General features: G+C 33.3%; 2 protein-coding genes across 9 annotated transcripts; both read left to right on the forward strand.

The window, feature by feature from the left end:
* The first annotated feature begins 7565 nt into the window (after positions 1-7565).
* On the forward strand, positions 7566-11642 carry LOC122280942 (protein NUCLEAR FUSION DEFECTIVE 4-like). 3 transcript variants are annotated; one of them, XM_043092083.1, is made up of 3 exons: positions 7566-8247; positions 9774-10705; positions 10854-11065. In XM_043092083.1, exons 1-3 carry the CDS (start codon positions 7912-7914, stop codon positions 10924-10926), a joined length of 1341 nt encoding a protein of 446 aa, XP_042948017.1. In that variant the 5' UTR covers positions 7566-7911; the 3' UTR covers positions 10927-11065. The 3 variants fall into 3 exon arrangements, with proteins under 3 accessions (XP_042948017.1, XP_042948015.1, XP_042948016.1); XM_043092081.1 differs by having other exon boundaries at positions 7567-8247; positions 10811-11642; XM_043092082.1 differs by having other exon boundaries at positions 8047-8247; positions 9767-10705; positions 10811-11642.
* A 217-nt stretch (positions 11643-11859) lies between these two features.
* On the forward strand, positions 11860-17620 carry LOC122280940. Of its 6 annotated transcripts, XM_043092077.1 has the most exons (3): positions 12438-13586; positions 14444-14459; positions 14531-17620. In XM_043092077.1, exon 3 carries the CDS (start codon positions 14609-14611, stop codon positions 17099-17101), a length of 2493 nt encoding a protein of 830 aa, XP_042948011.1. In that variant the 5' UTR covers positions 12438-13586; positions 14444-14459; positions 14531-14608; the 3' UTR covers positions 17102-17620. The 6 variants fall into 6 exon arrangements, with proteins under 6 accessions (XP_042948009.1, XP_042948013.1, XP_042948011.1 ...); XM_043092075.1 differs by lacking the exon at positions 12438-13586 and adding an exon at positions 11860-12422 and having other exon boundaries at positions 14444-17620; XM_043092079.1 differs by lacking the exons at positions 12438-13586; positions 14444-14459 and adding an exon at positions 11860-12422.
* Positions 17621-21959: the final 4339 nt, after the last annotated feature.

Here is a 21959-nt window from a genome sequence, read left to right on the forward strand (position 1 = left end):
TTTAACGCTTGCCAAAAACAAACATGATATATATGGGTCTAGGTAAGGTGCAACTTGTTTGACGTTGAATTATAGCATCTGTACGTATTTTTATTTGAGCTAATTGAAGAATTATGGGGCTCTGTACTTGAATTTATGAATGAGTGGGTTTGCGTGTGGACCAACTTGAAAGGATGGAAAGAAATTAATATTATGTTAGGTAGGTGTGTCAAATTGAAATAGAGCTATTGAGAACTTTCGTGCATGCATGGGGTTGATTAATATTAGTTGGGTTTGTAATCTTGGCAAATCTTTTTCTCGATAAAAATAGAACTCTGACAAAGCAGTACCTATGTGATCATCTAATTCCTCGGCTTCTTCATATGTATCACTCTTCGAAAGGACATTTTAGGTGAAGATTAATCTTAAATTTGAATTTTGGCATCTTCAATCATAGATATTTTGTGTCCAATTCAAGTTTTAAGTGGCAAGTTTCTAAGTAAGCAAGTTTATAGATAAACTAAAAGTTACATGAGATAAGATTTAATAGGGTGGGAGTCCCTAACAATCAACCTAAAATAAACAAGTGCAACCAGGGCCAGCTCAATAGGAATGGGGGTGTTGCCTAGATGACTAACACAAGAGGGGAATGAATTGAGTTGTATTAAAAAAATAATAATTATAAATCAAATATACAATATAAAATATAAACGAAATACGAAATAACAATAAATATAAAGATTAAGGGTAAGAAAGAAGCAAACTCAGTATGTTAACGAGGTTCAGCCTCATTGCCTACATCCTCGCCTCAAGCTACTCCTTGAAAATCTCCAAATTCAATATTCAACTACTTTTAGGTGAAAAAAGAAACCTATTACACCTTTGAACAACACCGCTACAAAGAATTCGTATAGAACACTCCCTACACTTGCAATCACCTTACACGTGGTGATTCAACTATTCCCTGTATAAAACACTTTCTACACGCATAAAGGTTATACATACCCTTTTACTGATACAAGAGCTGATAGTGGATAAGTTATCAAAAACCACTCCTCAATGAATGAAACAAGAACAATACAACGCAAACTATATCTCTCAAAATGAAAAAGGGTTAAGGCTCAATGCTTAGAGAATAGAGAATGAAAGTTTTGAATGAATATTGTATGTTCTTGGTGTTGTAAATGTGAAGCTATCAAATGATCTATTTATAGGCATATGAGACTTCATATTCAAATTTAAAAAAATTCACATGTCAAAGATAACATCATTCACTTTTCAAAAAATTCAAACCTAATCTTTTTACTTTTTGCATATGATAAAAGGAGTACATTTTACTTTTCAAAAATTTCAAACCTAATCTTTTTACTCTTTGCATATGACAAAAGAAGCATACTTTACTTTTCAAATTTTTCAAACAAATCATCTACCTTTTGTATAAGTCAAAAAAAGCATCAATCACTTTTGAAAATATTCAAATAAAACATGCACATATAAAAGATGACAATTAATTATTTTTAATATTTTCAAAGTTCAAACCTTTAATCATGTAATGCACATGTGAAAGATGACAATCAATCATCTTTCAAAATTTTACTTTTTGCTTTTGCATATGACAAAAAGAGCACACTTTACTTTTCAAAAATTTCAAACCTAATTTTTGTACTTTTTGCATATGACAAAAGGAGCACACTTTACTTTTCAAGAATTTCAAACATAATATTTTTACTTTTTGCATATGAAAAAATGAGCGCATTTTACTTTTTAAATTTTTCAAACAAATTATCTACTTTTTGCATAAGTAAAAAAAAAGCATCAATCATTTTTGAAAATATTCAAATAAAACATGCACATATAAAAGATGACAATTAATCATCATTAATATTTTTAAAGTTCAAACCTTTAATCATGTAATGCACATGTGAAAGATGACAATCAATTATCTTTCTAAATTTTTAAAATATTCATGCACATATTGAAAATGTATTTTAATGCTTTATGATAAAATATTAATTGAGTCTTAATCCTAATTTCAAATTTTTAAGAAATTTACAACATTACTCTATGACTTTAATGTGAACTTGTTCCCTTCTTGCTAATGATTGGTTTCTTGATGTGTTTGACTCCATTGTGTAGACAACTTGAGTTTGAGACTCCTTTATTATTTGAATTCATTTATTATCATCAAAATTTATGTGTAAATATATAATTATACGAAACTTGAAACCTTGAGCTCAAGAGGAGGCCTAAGGCTAAAATTTTTATTGGGGCTTTTTTTATTTTAAAAAGTAAAATTAAATAAAATTATTTTAATTTTTACATTATATTTTTATTTACAAATAATTCCAATCGCTTGTCAAGTAAAATTACCGTTTGAGATTTTATACTACATTTTCAACTAATAACCGACTTAATTTTTATTAAAAAATTTTTGATTTAGAGAGGATTTTATCAAATCTAGTTTAACAACACGTGTTTTAGACTCTTAGAGGCCGTTTGGGAACACAACTGCTTTTAAGTATTCTCAGATTCAAATTTTTCTCTCTCATTTCTCAAAACCAAACAAAACATCTTAACTCAAACTATTTCACTACTATTCACATATATTCTTAATATATAAACAAGTCCTAAAAGCAATTATAATTATAATTGTCAATAAAGTTTTATAAATAACCTACACATTTAGGAAAAAGTAGGTCCTTACCTTTTCAAAGATCATACTAAATTTTTTATCAACATTCAAAGATTAGATTTTGTTATTTATAATTTTTACATTATATATTAAACTAATAATGACAAAAGAGAATAGAAGAAGAATACTTGAAATAATTATTATGTGGAATATTTTTAAAACTAATAATAACATAATATATATTTAATACTTTTGATGTTATCTTATTGAATTAATTAATTTTTTAATTAAATATTTTTTTAAAATTCTATTTTAAACTTTTTTAAAAGGGGCTTCTTTTTTCCTTGGGGCCTTAGGTCATTGCCTAATTTGCCTTAGGGAAGAGTCGGCCCTAAGTGCAACATCAATGAAATGAGGAAAATAAAGGATCTAGAGCCAAAAAAATGTCTCCCACCCATTTCTCACTAATGGAAAGCAGTTTGAAGCGATTTTAAAATAGTCTGATAAATAGTCTAACCCATTGCGACTGAAACAAAGTGTGCTACATTTTGTTTGTTTAGACTGGCTATAAGAGTCTTCTACAACTATTTTGTCTTGATCATTAGTTAAGAAAAGTAGAAATATAGAAACGCAGCAATCAGATGAAGTGTCGATACCACAGCAAAAGACATCCAGTACTGAGTTTCTACCACCGTCATGCGTGACACCACTTAGATCAATGGATTCAATTCTCCCAAAACCGACCACCTGTTTTTTTTTTCCCACATATGTTTACTTCTTAAAGAAGTTACATTAATTGCTCCATTATGAGTGGAAAGTTGATAATCAACTTCTTATTTTGTGCAGGGGACTGCTACGTCCACAAGGATTCTCACCAAGAATCCTTACCGATCAAGTAATATTTTTTTTTCATACATTTTTTTAAAGCCCTTTAAATATTTAAAATAAAATTATTAAAAAAATACATTGAGGGAAAAAGAAGAAGAAGGTAGAATCGGTACCATTTGCAGTAGGAATAGCTTTTTCCTTTTATATAACCAAGTAGGTACACAAAAAAGAGCTGAGAAGACTAGTACTGTTGCCATATGACCTCATTTCAATTAAATTAATTTCATGCAAAACTTATGGCTAAATTGATCATATTGATTGTGGAGTGGAGATCACGAGTATCATAGCTTAAAAGGGAAAAGAATAACAAAATATAAGAATTCTAGTAGTATTGGATTGACAACTTGCTATATGTATAAAGATAATGTACAAGAACATTATAAATCTAACATGTCAAAAGTATTATCAAAGAAAAGAAGAGGGTGCATGCATTCTATGCATCACCATGTGTTTATCATGCGAAGACAAACTTGCATGGACCCGCGGGCGCGCAGGTGGTTGGACATTTAATACCTAAGTTTATGACTTTAGATTCATGGACCAACCGCTAATGGCATTTATTTCTTTGCTTCTTTAACTCTTTGAGAGTGTACAACTTTTCTACTACATAGACAGCTCATACGGAAGTTTTTATTTTTTTTTAAATTCCATTTGCTTATTCATGTATTGATTTAGAAATGCCTTGACCAGCTGTCACGCCAATCACTTCGCATGCATGCATGCATGCCTAAATGAACATAAAATCTTTCGCATCATCAAAATCATTCAGTTTTATCAAAGACTACTTACAAAAACATGCAGGAACGGCATGTGCTGGCGCGTGGTTGTCGCTGAACCATGCTTGTTGGGGCTATGTTTTCATTGCTTCTCTGTCACAATTTATTGAGCATATTGTATTGCATCGATAAATTTTTAAAGATAAAATAAAATGAATTGAGATTAAAATTAAAAATTAAATATAATATTATTAGAATATATTATTTTAATATTATTTTTATATTAAAATTTAAATTATTTATTTTATTTTATGTAAAAATTTAAAAAAATTATAATAATAAAATAAGATAAAAAATTTTATAAAAATGAATTATTAATTCTAAATGAGTCACGTCATTCATTCACGTGCTATATGATTAAAAATAAGTTTAAAATAAGTTAAAAAGTAATGTTGGAGCATGAATTTTAAAGTACTTTAAAATTCTTGGTTGCCTTCTTTCTAATTTTATAATTAATTGAATAATTTTATTATAATTGGTAATCAAAGTAAACCATTTTTAAATAGTTTTACAATAAGATTATAAACATATTTAGAATTAATAAAATAATTATCCATGTAATTGGTTTAAAGAAAACTTAATTAAGTCATATTATATGGACTTAATTATATTTTAAAATAACTAATCAATGTTAGGTCTAAGTTCGGTCCCCTGACGTGTTCTAATTGTCTGACCTTCCCACTTCCGGCCCCGGCCCTTGACGCGTCACACTTCACGGTAGATTTGTCGGGTGCCAAAAGATTGTAAAAAACAAAAAAGAAAGATACGGTTGTTGGCCATGTAATATTATATAAAATTGAGAAATAATTTATATAAATTTTAAATAGATAAATTATATATATATTAAAAAATAAAAAAATTTAAAAAAATATAAGAAAAATTATTTTTTTTATGAATAAGATCCATTTTCTTTATAAATAAATTTTATAAAATTTATCTATTTAAAACTTGTAAATAAGATCCAAATATTTCCAAATTTTCTCAATCTTCAGCAATTCAGGTCACGTTTTATTAGTGAATAAAAAATATATAGAAACATAAAATAAATTTTGTTAACTCTATAAAATAGATTATTTCCAATATGAAATAATATAAACAATTACGACACATGATTATCGCCTCGCTTTACTAATAGATGGAATAATAAAAAAAAAAATAAACAGCGCGTGTGATGCAGGTGTCCGTCTAGCCACTCCCATGACCTCTCAAATATTCTTTATTTAATTAAATTAATATTAAAAAATATTTTCTTTAAGACAGTTTGGTGAGAGGTGGAATGAAGATAACGACGCATTGGAAATATATATATATATATATATATATATATTAATAACTAAATCAGAAAAGAATAATTAACTTCTGCATATGACAATAACTTATATTTAAATTTTTAATTAAATATCTCAAGTGTTTAAACAAATGAACACATACCCTTCTTATTTTTTGGACTTTCTAGGGGAAAATTTTATGTGTCTTCTTTGTGTTTGATGCATATATATATATAATTGTCTTTAATTGGGTCGAAGTAACCTAAACGTGATTGGAGTGACGTTTTGCACCTGGTATTCGAGACCAGCTAAGTCCAGTTTAATCATGATAAAGAGGTTAACCTACAAGATATTCAATCATTTCATGGCTACTTATTTAATATTGATTATGAAACCCATGGGTTTAACATGCTGAGTTTAACATCTTGTAATTATTTTATTTTATTTTTTAATCATACCCACCAGTCATAATGCTTGTAGTTAGGATCGATGTCTCCAGACAATTTTTTATTTATGAATTGATGTGATGTTATTTGATATTTGTTTTATATTAAAAATAATTTTTAATTTAATAAATTATATTAAATAATATTAGTTTGTGATGTTATTTTTATTTAATCTTTATGATTAAAATATTTTTCTTTTATCTAATGAGTTTCATTGTTGAATAGTAATAAAAAAAATATTTACAATTTTGTTTGTACGCATACACCCAACACAAGTTGAAGTTAGTTCTACAATGACATCAAATCAAATCAAGTGATAGGATTTTAATTTTTTTTTTTTTTTTTTCTAAACTCTCGTGATCAGGTATGTATTGACCCATCAAATATGCAAGTGGCAAAATAATTTCAATTATTCCTGCTTTTTCAAAACTCTTTTTTTTTTTTTTTATTCCTTGTCTTATTTGAAACGTGTCCAACGAGTCTAGTAATGGTGATCCATTTCAATAGCAATAATTCCCCTTTGTTACGTTAGTCCCCACTGTTCTTGGATCTCCTCAGCCATCATTAGACAGTCAAGTTCATCGACATGCATGATGAGTTTTGTCAGGGTCCCAGTTTGGTTTTGTTTTGTGGGCTAAGTTCAGCAATGGACAAATCGGAATGCGTTGTAAATTCAGGTACAGGTGAGTTTGTGCATGAAACCAGGGTGTGCGTAAGGTGTACGCAAACACACCTGCATCCAACTTTTTTCTTGTAAATTATCTATCGAGGTACGTTTCTTTTCTAGATGATGATTACTTGAGATTTGAGTGGTGTCCATCTACTTAACTAACTATTACAAAGTATTTTTAGAGTTATTTATCTAAAGTTTTCCCTTAACCATCTATTTTGTTAAGTTATTAGACTAAAATTTTCCCTAAATGATTTGAGGCGTAATTACGAAAAATTATTTATGTTTTGCGATCCAATATTAATATGAGCACTAGCATTCACAATGGTTGTTTTATCTTATTTTTTAAAATATATCATTAAATTTTATTTTTTCTATTTTACATACTGATTTTTATAATATATATCATACATTATCTTATCTATTTTTTTCATATTATTTAAATAATACATTTTATTTTTTTTAAACATTGTATTTCTACTAATAAATTTGTAATATCTATATATTTTTTTATTTGCAATATATTATTATATATAATGTAATATAATTCAGTCATATACACATAAAATAAAAATATATAAGTCAAATAAAAAATAAAAATAAAATCGAAATATGAAAAAATTAGATAAATGATATTTTCAAGATAATTTTTTAGAAAAAAAATAAAATAGAGGTGTTTAAAATGATGAACAATAAAAATGATTTATTTTGAAATGTTAAAAAAAAAGTAAAAGAAAATGAATGAGTAAATGGAATATAAATAATAAAAAATTATTTCGAGAATGAACAGTATCTACAGTTACTGTAGTAATTTATATTTTATACATTCTTTTACGTAATGGAATGGAACTCATTGATTAATTCTTCAAATAATTTACAATTCTTTTTATTATAGATAAGGCATTGACAATGCTATAATAGATCTGATAGGTGGTGGGAAGATTCAGAGGAGAGGGTGTCAAGCTATATGGTTGCAGAACTTATCATTGAGAAGCCGGAAAAGTCGTACATGGCAACTCAGTCCAGGTAGCCTGAGTGACCGTTCGTCAAGACCAAACCACAGTTATTTTACAGCACGCCAGATGATCCACTCTTGCTGATCATTCGTCTTCCTCTCATCCCATTTAAAGGAGTCAAACAGCTTTAATTCTCCTAAAAAATACAACTTTACGCCTTCGAAACTTCTCCAATCCCATCCAGCTGGTATATATGTAAAGCTGAACCTCTTTGAATATTGACTGTCTGAGAAAGGATGTATCAATTTCGTGGCAAATTCAAGACTTTCATCAACAACAGATGGCTGGTGTTTGTGTGTGCAATGTGGATTCAATCCTGTGCAGGGGTTGGGTACTTGTTTGGGAGCATATCGCCAGTGATAAAGAGCGCCATGGGTTACAACCAGAGGCAGGTGGCCATACTGGGTGTGGTCAAAGATTTGGGTGATAGTATTGGGTTTGTGGCGGGAAGCTTGTCCGAGGTCTTGCCCATCTGGGTGATTTTGCTCATTGGGGTGGTGCAGAACTTTGTTGGGTATGGTTTGCTTTGGCTTGTTGTCGCGGGTATGGTGCCGTCTCTGCCATTGTGGGTGGTGAGTTTAATCAACTTCCTAGTTGTTCATTTCCCTTTTTGTCTGGTTTGGGCTTTTTTCCTTGTTGAGCCTTAAGAAATATTTGATCTCTCTCTATCTCTCTCTCTCTCTCGTTGGTAGAGATGGTCATGGCGATCATCTTCCGCGGACTTGGGCTCTTTATGGTCCAACACGTATGCCAAAACTTGGATATTTGTTGTCTTAGTTGGAAGATGCATACCCAAAATCCGAGTGTTCTGCAACCAAATTTTATTTTAGTCGCTGTTTCTCAATTCATCAAAATTTTGAGACGCTTGAAGTTTCTCAACCGAGCAGAGTGGCAGAAAGATAATGAAATGGGACACAAAAGCGTAAAACTCTGATCTTTCTCATTGTGTTGCAGAACTGTTATTAGTCTCATAGTACAATCCTTCTGATTGATCAGCATGCTTGATGGGTCCTTCCAGATTTGGTTTTGACTGATAATCGTAGTCAATATAACTTTAATAATAGTGAAATTTAGCGACTGATTAGCGTAAAACTTGGATTTAGCGACATTTTAATAGATAGTGAAATCCGCTTAAAAAGCCTGCCATTGGCTTTGCTTGCTGAAAATGACTGCACACGAGCTTGAAAGTCAAGCGTATAATGTCTTGATAAGCAACACAAGAGGTCCTGGATATGGTAGAATTACATTTATAAAGAAATCATCAGTTGTTGCCTCTAGGTTAGATTAGCGTATATCTCTTGATTCCAGAAGTAGAACACACGAGCTTGAAGTTCTAGCGTATAATTTCTTCATCAGCAATACAAGAGGTCCTGTATTTGGTACAAGGGTTTGCGTTTATAAAGAAACCTTTCAGTTGTTGCCTGTAGGTTAGATTAGCCAATTTTCTTAATTTGCAACTGTAGATGTCCGGAAAGATGACATACATGTTGAAAGAGGAGAGGGTTCTTCTAGTTCTTTTAAGTGCCTATCTGCTTGAAGCCCTGATAGTTTATGCCTGGTGTTGGGGATTGTTTATTTTAGCATGAAATACATTTGACCACGGCTTTGTACATGTCCTTTTCATTTAACATTTTGAAAAAAATAAATATAAATATGGGGCCTTTTCATATAACATTATTAATAAATAAAGATAAATTTTTCTTTTTATTGGGAGTTATACTTCTTGCTGCCATCGCCATTTCTCTTGAGATATGTTCGAGACCATGCTGTTGAAGTTTGTTTATCACATTTTGGACTTTGGCACTTCATCTTTTTTGTGAAACCCAGGCATGTTGTGCACTTGCAACATGGATATGTATCAGAGATGCTCATAAACCAATAGCATGAAGCACAGCAGAGACAGATGCATTTCAGAGTCCACGAAGTGTATAAGGAGCCATGCACATTGATTATAGCTATGCTGTTTAGTTTTCTATCACAGATTGACAAACTATTTAGCATAAAGTGCTTAAAATTTGATTAGTTCATGTTAATTAGTAACTTCGTAGATTTTTTAAACTAGTTCAAGCAAAAGTGTTAACCAGGTTTTAGTGTGCAGTTGTGCATTGCTATATTTGTGGGAACAAATGGTGAAACCTACTTCAACACAGCTGCTCTAGTTTCTTGTGTGCAAAACTTCCCCAAAAGCCGGGGTCCCATTGTGGGGATATTGAAGGGATTTGCTGGACTGAGTGGTGCAATTTTGACTCAGATTTATCTTATGATGAATTTCCCTGATCAATCATCACTCATATTCATGATTGCAGTCGGGCCATCAATAGTTGTTTTGGCCCTGATGCTCATTCTTAGACCTGTGGGAGGTCACAAACAAGTTAGACCATCTGATGGTAGAAGCTTCTTATTTACGTATAGTCTTTGCCTCATTCTGGCTGTTTATTTGCTGGGAGTGTTGCTGCTTGAAGATCTGATCGACTTGAAGCAAACTGTTATCGTATTACTGGCAGTTCTCTTAATCATTTTGATTTTGCTTCCAGTTCTAATTCCTGTTCTAATGGTTTTCTTCTCAAAGTCAAGACCTCCAGCTGAAGAGAGCCTTCTCTCTGAGACACAGAAACAAGAATCAGGTAACTCTGAGCAGGATGGAAATGAGGTTATTCTTAGTGAGGTTGAGGATGAGAAGTCTCCAGAAGTGGACTTGCTTCCAGCATCAGAAAGGCAGAAACGAATTGCTCATCTGCAACTTAAACTGTTTCAAGCAGCTGCAGAAGGAGCCGTTAGAATTAAGCGGAGAAAAGGCCCACGTAGAGGAGAGGATTTCACCTTATTGCAGGCATTAAAAAAAGCAGATTTTTTGCTTATCTTCTTCTCCCTTGTACTGGCTTCTGGAACTGGTTTGACAGTTATTGATAACTTGGGTCAGATTTGTCAATCACTGGGATATACTGATTCAAGTATATACGTATCCATGATCAGCATTTGGAACTTTCTTGGCCGTGTTGGTGGTGGCTACTTCTCTGAGCTTGTTGTAAGGTACAATATAATTATTTAAATTAAAATCACAAATTTCATATTTTCTTTCAGCCATTACCAGCACACGATTTTCCTAATCCTCATTTTTACTGGTCATTTTACCAGAAAGTTTGCATATCCTAGACCAGTGACAATGGCTGTGGCTCAGGTTGTCATGGCAATTGGACTTTTCTACTATACCATGGGATGGCCTGGACAAATTTACGTTGTCACCGTGTTGATAGGGCTTGGCTATGGTGCCCACTGGGCAATTGTGCCAGCCTCAGCTTCTGAGCTATTTGGACTGAAGAGTTTCGGGGCATTGTATAACTTTCTTACACTTGCCAGTACAGCAGGTTCTCTAATATTCTCAGGTGTCATTGCTAGTGGTATATACGACTACTATGCAGAGCAGCAAGCTGCAGTCTCGCTGCAAATTTCTGCAGCCATGCTTGCAGTACCTCTTCAGGATGACGACTCACTTACTTGTGAGGGTTCCATATGCTATTCCATCACGTTTGGGATCTTGTCTGGACTTTGCATTGTTGCAACAGCCTTGAGTATGATTGTTGTTTATCGTACAAAGAGCGTTTATACCCAACTCTATGGAAACTCTCGCTCTTGAGTCGCAAGAAGAGGAAACCCAATAGTGCGAGAAGGTTGCCAAGAATTCTGCATTCTTACCATATGGCTGAAAAGCTTTTAAGTGGAAGTGTAGAGCAGAAAATATTAGCAGTGCATTGTTACACGTAATAAGCTGGGGACGAGCAACCAAGCAAGTTCTACTTCTAACCTTCATCTGTTTATTATGGGAACCAAGACCTGCATAGGTTTCTGGTTGGAATATTGGTTGAAGTATGTGCTTGTTTTGGGCATATAATTATCATAAATAATTCTTGTACTTGTAAAATACAATTTTTTCTTTCATTATCTGTGGGATAATCCCTCGCTTTCCATCTGTTTTTTTTTTTTTTTCCCTATTTTTGAAAATAAGAGTACATTTTTGTTGATTCACCTATATTTCTTCTCTTTTACTCTAAAGTGAATCATTATTTCAGATCTGGTAAATTTGAGGCTGACAACTTATACTGTACAGAAAACCAAGTTCCCTTGAATATATGTGCAGAACAAATAGAGGAGAACAATCTAATTTGTGACTCAGGCAGTCAGGCATATTGTGCTGCTAGTTTGCCTGGTTCCAACATCTTCATTCATGGGCATCTTGTTTAGCCGATTAATACACAGAAGTGCCTTAACAATGACTTTTCGAGTGGACTATTCCATATGAAAATATGAACTTGCTTAAACAGACTAGTGTCTGTCAACCAAGTCATCAGTCAGGAAGATGCTCTAGTTCCTTCACAAGAATGGATAACATTGCGCATTCCAGTCTTCGACGCATGATGCGGCAGGCAAACAGTAAGATCCAGTGGGGCAATTTTCAGTGTCCTGATCTAGTCTAAATGATGTTACTGTCCATTTGTGCTAAAGCCCGACCATCTAGACAGCTAAGCTTGTTATTATTTGCAAATAAAGAGTTTTACTCTCTTACTGATGATTTCATCGAAGAAAGGTAAAAGAAGGAGGACCAAATCATTCTTTTTCACATACGAAAGGCACCTTGCCAGTATCAATCTTACACGCAGAGTATCTTCTGTGTGATTTTCTGGTATTTAACTGTGCACACTTCTACTCAGGGGAGTGAATACAGTTTGAACTTGGACCTCTTTTAGGGAAGGTAACTCTTGTAGTCCTGGTCCCACTTAAGAATTCTCGTAATCCTTTTTACTAGGAAATAATTCAAATACATCCATTCTCTAAGAATTTCTTAAAAAAAAAAAGGGGGATTTTGCAAGAGAAGAAATTGCAATTAGGCTTGTATTCTTGTCCGCTGTATTCAAATATAGACATATTTAGAGGATTGCATTAATGGAGTCTAATCCTCAAGGTTGGAAATACAACTCTTATTGCCCAATCAATATATGCCAATAAAGGGAAAATATATGGTAATAACAAATTTTCTTAGATGATAAGGTAATTAAAATAGAGGTTTTGTATTTCCTGAGTTGAATGAACCATATTAAGTATGAACCATATTGAGAATGAAAAGAAAAGGAATTATACGTTGTTGATGACAGATTTTAGACACGAAAATCAATGATAGCCGAAATGTGCCCTCATGCTACATGGTGTGCCATGTTTTTGGGTGAGTGTTGCAATTGTTGGGGCATAACAAAATATTAAGCTTCAATCATGTGTAATTGACATATTTTCCATCCAACAAATCAAAAACAATTGAGATGTTTTCTAATTATTCGATGAAATTGAACGGTGGAATATGGAAATATGCATAATATTAAACCTAAACAAAGAATTCACACTACTTGAAGATACTACACGATCATCGTTATATGTTGTCAGATATTTTTATGTTTCTCTAAAAATATACTATCCGATTGGATTAGATGATTAAAACTGATTTCTTTTAACAATCCAATAGTTTTGAAAAATAAAAATAAAAGTTCCAAAATTAAAGCTTTAAAATACAGGTCCCTTGAAATTCTCCACTCTTGCTAATTCTACCATATTTAGAAAATTGGCAAAGCTGTAACAATGTTAACCAGAGTTAAAAATTAATCATAGTTAGGGTTTTTTACGAAATTCCAAGCCCCCAAAAGAGAAGGCTGTGTGGTTAACAAAATCACTTAAATACCAGGAAAACCCACGTTTCCTTTTCATTGTAAAATACTATTTTGCCTGCATTTCCTGCGTTTTGGAAATACCTGAATTGTTCTATATTTTGATCCGGGTGGCATATAAAAGACGGCAGATTAAAAACTTCCAAGGTAATTCATCATTGGCGTCTCTGTGGTTCAAACTCTAAATTTCTGAAAGCGAAAGGGTAATTTTCGTTGTCTTAAAAATCCATTTACGTATCTATTATACATCATTATGTTGTCTATGGAATATTATTTTTTCCATTGTTTCTTTGTTAGATTGTGTTACTGGTGATAGAAACTTTATATGGTTTAATTTAAAGCTACTAACATTGTGCGCTTTGATTGTGAAATTTTTCTGTTGTTAGAAGTTATTGGATTGTTCGGTTTTGTTTGTTTTGGCCAAAATGTAAGTCGAACTGAGAAGTGTGTATTTGTTCTCTTTTTGGTTTCAAAATCCTGGCTTTAGGTTGGAATGACTTGTTTCACTTGAAGTTTGTAATAGCTGAGATTTCTCTTACAAAGGAACTTTGCCACGTCTGGTTTCTGTGAAATTAAGGAAAAGTGGTTGAAATATTGCATTCTTAGGAGAGATTTTCAACTGCTACCTATTGAAAGATTTTGTTTTTCGTTTCCATCATTAGCTTTGTTTGATCTCATGGAAAAGAAAAAAGAACAATAGATCAGTACTGGTTTGTGTTGTGATTTCTGTATTCAATATGAGTGAGCAATGGAGATGGCACTGCTATTATATTTTTCTCTTGTTTGTATTTTAAAAAGGCATTTTGCTTATTTTGAAAGTTCGTTACTCGGGTTTTTCGAATTTAAAGCCTTTCGCGGGTATTGCGCTTGATAAATTAACGGATTTTAGATTAAGACGTTTTATGGTAGTGGAATTGATGGATCAGAAGAAGCATTCATGAGTGTTTAATAGTTGTATTATACTTAATCATGTCCTTATGGATCGGCATAAACTTCGCATCATTTTTTTCCTTATTTGCTTTAGTTTCCTTATTTTGGGTTAATCCTCGTGGTTTTTTAGGCTTGGACAATTGAAGGTAGCTCCTTAACCATGCACGTGCGGGGATCTAGATATGGAATTTGACGGTTGATATCTTTGTTCATGTAGTGCTGGCTTTCCTTATGAAGAAATAACTAAAGAAGAAATTAGTAAGCGGTTAGAAACGGTGAGCGAAAAACTCTGAGAATGGAATGTAATAAGGATGAGGCCATCAGGGCTAAAGAAATTGCGGAGAAGAAGCTTATGGAGATGGACATTTCTGGCGCAACAAGATATGCTTTGAAGGCTCAAAACTTATATCCTAGGCTTGATGGTCTTCCTCAGTTGCTGGTAACTCTTGATGTGTACACTTCTGCTGAGGAAAGAATAAATGGAGAGGTTGATTGGTACAGGGTCCTTGGTGTTGAGCCCTTGGCTGATGATGACACAATCCGGAAACATTTTAGGAAACTGGCTCTTATTCTTCACCCTGATAAAAACAAATCAGTTGGTGCAGATGGGGCCTTTAAAATACTGTCTGAGGCCTGGAGTTTGTTGTCTGACAAAGCCAAGAGAATTGTCTATGACCAGAAGCGAAACCTAATGGGTACATATGGAAAAATCGCAGATTTGAAAACTTCTGTGGTAGATGGTCAGAATTATTCTAAAAATCTCTCTAATGGTCATAATTTCACTTCAAAGTATCAGAGATCTGCTACTCATCCCAGGCCTGCTCAGACTCCCGAGTCATTGAAGCCCACATTTTGGACCGTGTGTGATTCTTGCAAGATGCAGTTTGAGTATCTTAGAACTTATCTCAACTACAACCTTGTTTGCTCTAACTGCCATAAGCCATTTAAGGCTTTTGAGACGCCACCTCCTGCACCTCTCAATTTTGATGCTTCTTCTGCTTCATGGATTTCTTACATGCAGCGACATAATTCGGGTCCGCAGAAAACGGTCAATAACCAATATGCTCCAGGAAAGATACCTACTTCTACGACAAATGCAGGACTAGCAGGATTTTCCTCTTCTGTCTGGTCAAAGAAAAAATTCCATTCAGGTGCATTCTCTAAATCAGGTGATGTTGCAACTGCGCCAGCATCAACTTCCTCTGCTGCTCACGCCCCTGGTGTTTTTCAGCCATTATTCAAGCAATCAAATGGAGTGCATGAAGATGCAGCAGCTGCTGCCATGAGTGAGGAGGCTTATCAGGGGAAAGCTCATGCTACTATGAAAGCAGGGACTAGTTTTGAATCTTCCAATGCTAATTTCAGTGCCGTTCAGAAAGCAGACAGGCCTAAGAAAAAAAGGTGCATGGATAGGCCTAGGATGGGTAATAAAGGTAGAGAAATGGCAGATCAAATGGTAATGGATGGAGGGTTTCACATGGAGAGTGCATCTAGAACTCAGAAGAGTAGCTTTGAAACAGGAAGGATGAATGCTGCTAGAAAACATAGACTGAATGTGACAAGGGAGATTTCACCACTAGAAATGCGAAATATGTTGATGGAGAAGGCTAAGAGAGATATTCACAAGAAGCTTAATGAGTGGAGAATGGACTCTGCATCAAAGACTTCATACAAGTTAAAGACTTCGGAGAAGGAGATTGGAGAGAAGAATTCAGGAGAGAAGGCACTTGCTGTCAATGGGGTAAAAGCTGAGAAACATAGAGCTTTTGTGCAAAACAAAAACACAGCTAACGTTAAAAAGCCTTCCCCTGCCAATTCTGGTATTGATTCTGATACAAAAGGTGCAGATCCAATGTCAATGAGTGTACCAGATCCAGATTTTCATGATTTTGACATGGACCGTACAGAAAAGTCATTTGGTGATAACCAGGTTTGGGCTGCTTATGATAATGATGATGGGATGCCTCGTTATTATGCTATGATTCATGGTGTGATTTCTAGGAGACCACTAAAGATGCGGATTAGTTGGCTTAATTCCAAAACCAATGATGAGCTGGCCCCTCTGAACTGGATTAGCTCTGGCTTTTACAAGACTAGTGGGGATTTCTATGTTGGCAAGCATGAGATCAATCGCTCTCTTAATTCTTTCTCGCATAAGGTTAAGTGGAAAAAGGGCACAAGAGGTTCCATTCAAATATATCCTATGAAGGGAGATGTTTGGGCTCTTTATAGGAACTGGTCACCTGATTGGAATGAGTTTACCCCAGACGAAGTGATACACAAATATGACATGGTGGAAGTGCTTGAAGATTACAGTGAGGGAGGTGTGACTGTTGTTCCGCTTGTTAAAGTTGCTGGATTCAGGGCAGTTTTCCACCGTAATTTGGACCCAAGTAGAATCAGGAGAACAATCCCAAGAGAAGAAATGTTTCGGTTCTCACACCAAGTCCCTTCTTACTTGCTTACAGGCGAAGAGGGTCCTAATGCCCCTAAAGGTTGCCGGGAGCTTGATCCAGCAGCTACACCTTTGGAACTTCTTCATGTAGCAATGAATGCTCAGGACAAAGAGATGACTGGAATTGCTGACAAAGCTACGGAAGAAGATATATTAGGGTGCATGGGAAAACCCAAGGAAGAAGAGCTGGTGAATATTGGCAAACCAACCGAGGAAAAAGGTCTGGTAGAAGATATCAAAAGAAAAGTTGTGGCAGACGTGATAATGAAGGGAAATGGGACGAAGGCAGAAAAGATACTAGTATATAATCGGAGACGGTTAAGAGAAAGATAAAATGGTGGAAAGTGCGAAGTGAATACCAAAAGTTATGGCACTGGACGGCAGGGATTCTGTTTTTACTCTAGTGGGCAAGAAAATGGCAGAAACTAGTTTTGAAAACTTACAAGTTTAGGCTTTTCATTTCAACCCAAATTGATTTCGGTTTGAAGTTTGCTTTTCATTTTGTCATCTTTTCGGCAATTAATCTGAAGACTAATGGTGACTCATTATACTGATACCAATTCAGCAGCTTCGATTTTTGTTGGATACTTTGGTGGAACCACAGTTTTGTTTGAGGTTTTAGGAGGCCCTCAAGATTAATTCAGCTTTACCATAACGTGAAGGGAAGGCCAGTTTACATGATATGCATGATTTCTGAAGGTGATCATTCAATATCTCCAATAGGCTGCAAAAGCGGATTTTTATAATTTCATTTTATTACCCTCCAAAATGCATAATTCTTTCTTTAAAGCTAGTCAAATTTGTGTACCATGAACTTATATTTTTATGGATACACCTCTTTATTCCTTCCAATCTCTCTCTCTCTCTCTCTCTCTAGATATCTGTTGCTTTCTTAGTCTTTTTTTTTTAATTTTTAATTTTTAATTTTAGTCTCGAACAATTATTTCCATAATTACATATCGTCCTATGGACACAAGCATACGTTTCTTTTTAATATAATAGTAGCTATCATTTTACAATCTACTGCATAGGAATGAAAGTTGGAATTCCATAGGCACTGCAATCCCAAAATACTTCTAGTGTGAGATGTTTCTTCACATTCCTGTCCCAATAAGCAGCATTTTTTTAACAATGGCTTCATGAAACATGGGATTTTCGCATCACTTGTGGTTTTCTTCCTTTTCATTTTTTATGTCAAGAATTTGATTTTTTTTTTTTTTTTACTTGTTCAAGTGAAAAAAAAAAAAAAAAACTGTAGTTCAGATAAAAGAAATGGTGAAGAAAAATAGTAGATTCGAACCAATCACAACAGAAACGACGTTTCTTTTGGATCAATAAATATGGGATAGCACAAATGGAAAAAAGGCTTGCGAGTATATATGAGTAGGGGTGTAAGGAAAGGAAAATGATTTACCCACAATATTTTTCACAACATATTTCACAACAATGTGTTAAATGAGAGGTATTTTTGTAAAATATCTTATAAAAATAACATTATTTTACAAAAATATCCTCATCTTATAACAACGTTGTGAAATGTATTGTGAAAATGTATTGTGTGTATATTATTACTCGTAAGGAAAAAACAAAAAAATGCTAAAAATGAAACCTCAAATTTTATATTTTGAAATTGGATTTAGACAAAATCAAATTGAAATATATATTTTTTAATTGTATATTATATATTATACATATTATAAAATTAATATAACAAAAAATTTTAATCTTATTATTTATGCTTCATTGAAATAAATTTACTCTTTTTTTTAAAGGAAATTTTTATTCATCAAAATCCATAAAGTAGGAAAATAATACTTGAAGGACATTCCTCTTTATTCACTGTTACATCAGTAACTAGTAATGCTGAGCAGGCTACTCTACCGCCTGAGTAGCACCACTCTATTTGATCCCTAGTTAGTTTTCTTTTCTTTTTTTCATTTTTCTTTTCAAATTTTTTTAATATATTTTAATATTTTTAAAAAATAAAAAAATATATCAATACACTTAAAATCACTTCCTTAATCACTAAGTAAAAAAAAAAAATTGCTGAGTGGTACACATTGGGAGGCACACTAGCTTTTTTCAATGCGAATTTGGCTAAAGTATGAGCTACACTATTAGCCTCCATTTTCACCTTATGAGTAAACCAACTTGTAAAGCTCAATGGCTTCGACTTGATGCCACTTAACACCATCCCATAGCTAGATAGATTACCTTTATCCTTTGAGATGTCATTAATCACATGAAGGGAGTCTCATTCTAGAATTATTGTCTACAAACCCAAATCTAGACTAAATATAATTGCTTGTAGGGCTCCAGTGACTTCTGCCAATAAAGGATCAAATACAAAAGATCTGTTCATTCGTAAGCTAGTTGATACTGAACCTTCACAGTCTCTTATTACAACTTCAATACCAATGATACATTTAATCTTATCTGTTGCAATATCTCAATTTACCTTGAAAACATTCAAATGGGGAGGTTCCCACTTTGGAACCAGATTGCTATATGTTGTAGCGGTAGTGGCCTTCTTTGAGTGAGCTTCATGTAGCTCCTTTAGGACTTCTTTAAATTGCTGAGCAACCACTCTTGGATGCTTAAACTCACTTTAAAAAACAAATTGGTTCCTTCTATGCCAAATTATTCTTATCACCACTGCAATCTCCTACACAATTATTGTCTCGAATGCTAAACAAAAGAGCTCAAACATTTCTAGAAAAGTCTTCTTCCAGTAGGCACTCTTATGAATTTGTTTACAACATAGGCTCCAGACATCTTATGCTGCCAAACATGATCACAAGCATGAACGACAAACTCTTCTTCAAAACAAACAGGACACTTTGGATTGTCAACAACCTTTTGTAAAAAAAGATTCAAATTAGTGGGAGGACCTTCTAAGCAAGCTCTCTACAAAAATATCCTATCAGTAGGATGGATATTCATCTTCCATAGAGCTAACCACATTGCACTTCTATTGTTAGAGATTGTAGGTTGACCTTTTGATAGTTCTTTCAAATCTTTTTAAAAGTGGTATGCACTTCTCACTATAAACTGGCCATTGGAAGCCCTATTCCAAATCAGTTTATATGGTTTATTGGTACAGCTTATTAGAATCTTCATTATGTTCTCAGCTTCTTTCTTTGAGAAGATCCCTACAATTATAAAAGCTTTCCAGTGATTAGTATCTGGATCAATAAGCTCATAGACTTTTGCATTTTCATCTAGATCTTTAACTTCACTCTAAATTCTGAAAGTATTGGATTTTGAAATTCACTTGTCCTTCTAGATATGAATCTCTCTTCCATTTCCAACTTTTCAAGAAGTGCCATTCTCCAACAGAGGTCGAGTAGCAAGGATGCTTCTCCAAATATAAGAAGGTTTTCCACCCAGTTTGGCTTGAAAGAAATGAACCATTAGGAAATACTTCAGTTTTAACACTTGAGAAGCAAGTGGATGAGGATCTTATAGTGACCTCCACCCTTGTTTAGCTAGCATTGCCAAATTGAAGCTTTCCAATTCTCTGAATCCCATCCCCCCTACAACCTTAGATTTTCCCATTATGTTCCATAAGATCTAGTGGATGCTCCTCTCCTGTTCTTGTTGCCTCCACCAGAAATTCTACATCACCTTGTTAATATCTCTAAGCAAGTTATGAGGGAGTTAAAAACACTATAAATAGGCAAGGCCTGAACAATAGCTTTAAGAAGAATTTCTTTGGCTGCATGAGAGAGAGAGAGAGAGAGAGAGAGAGAGAGAGAGAGAGAGAGAGAGAGAGAGAGAGAGAGAGAGAGAGAGAGAGAGAGAGACTTGACTTTGAAGTTGCTGATGATGTGTCTGACTTTATCCAATATACTTCCAAAAGACTTAGATCAAGCTCTTCCCACCAAGGCTGGTAATCCCAAGTATTTTTCATAGGACATACTTGATCTGATCCCTACAATGCTCAATACAATGTCTTGAGTTTCTCTAGGGGTATTCTTGCTGAATTGTATAGAGGTCTTATCCTTATTAAGTCTTTGTCTAGATGCTTCTTCATAGGTATTCAGCAAGAAGATCAACCTGCTCCATCAAGAGAATTGGCTATGGAAAAAAGCAAACTATCATCTGTAAAAAAGAGATGATTAATATAAATTTTTCATTTCTTCAAAAGGGAACTTAGAGCTTCAACACAAATGACGAACATATAAGGTGATAAAGTATCACATTGCCTAATCCCTTAGATGGTTTAAAAATTAGGAATACCATTAATCAAGATAGAGTAAGAAACTGATTCAATCCCATTTATCATTAAGTCAATCTATTATTGTGCAAAGTCCATCTTTCTCATGGTAGCTCTTAAGAATGTCCATTTTACATGATCATAAATCTTGCTCATGTCGAGCTTCAAAGCTATATAATCTAATTTGCTTGGTAATTTGTTATTCATAGTATGCGTGGCTTCATAAGCTACAAATATATTATCTGATATTAGTCTCCCTTGAACAAAAGTTGACTAAGTTGGTGAAATGATATAAATTTATTCTTAAACATGAATATTAATATTAGATTATTAATATGTTATTAATTATCCTTATTAACTTACTTATTACATATATAATATTATATATTACGGCATAAATACAATTTTTATAAGTATATTTTTATACATTTTTTTTATGATTTTTTTTTTCATTTGGATCAGAAAAACCAACTAGCCCAACAAAGGAATTCAAAACTGAATTAAACATATAAAATCGAATCGAATTGAATCAAAATCAAAAAAATTGAAAGTTTCGATTTCCTGGATGAACAAGTCTATATTAATTTTCAAATTTCTAAAATTGATTTAGACTGATTCAATTTCAAAATATGTCTAAAACTGAATCAATATGAACCAATTATACCCCTAAATATGATTTAGAGATGGAATTGTTTGTTCCTAATAGAAGTGGAGCACTTAAAATTACTAATGTGCATTAAAACCGGAGTACATTGGAACAGGTCATAAAACTATCTTTTTTTTTTTTCACACGATGACATAGACTTCGAGGGTATCGACAAATATAGTGTGTACTGTAGTAATCATTTAATTTTTATGATTATTTCATCCCACCAAACCCTAATGTTTTCGAAAATAATTGAAGTAAAGTATTAATTATTTCTTCAAACCAAAATGTTGAAAATCTAATTATTTCATCCAATCAAACTATTG

Source organism: Carya illinoinensis, chromosome 11 (genome assembly GCF_018687715.1).
Source record: "Carya illinoinensis cultivar Pawnee chromosome 11, C.illinoinensisPawnee_v1, whole genome shotgun sequence".
NCBI classification, from domain to species: domain Eukaryota; kingdom Viridiplantae; phylum Streptophyta; class Magnoliopsida; order Fagales; family Juglandaceae; genus Carya; species Carya illinoinensis.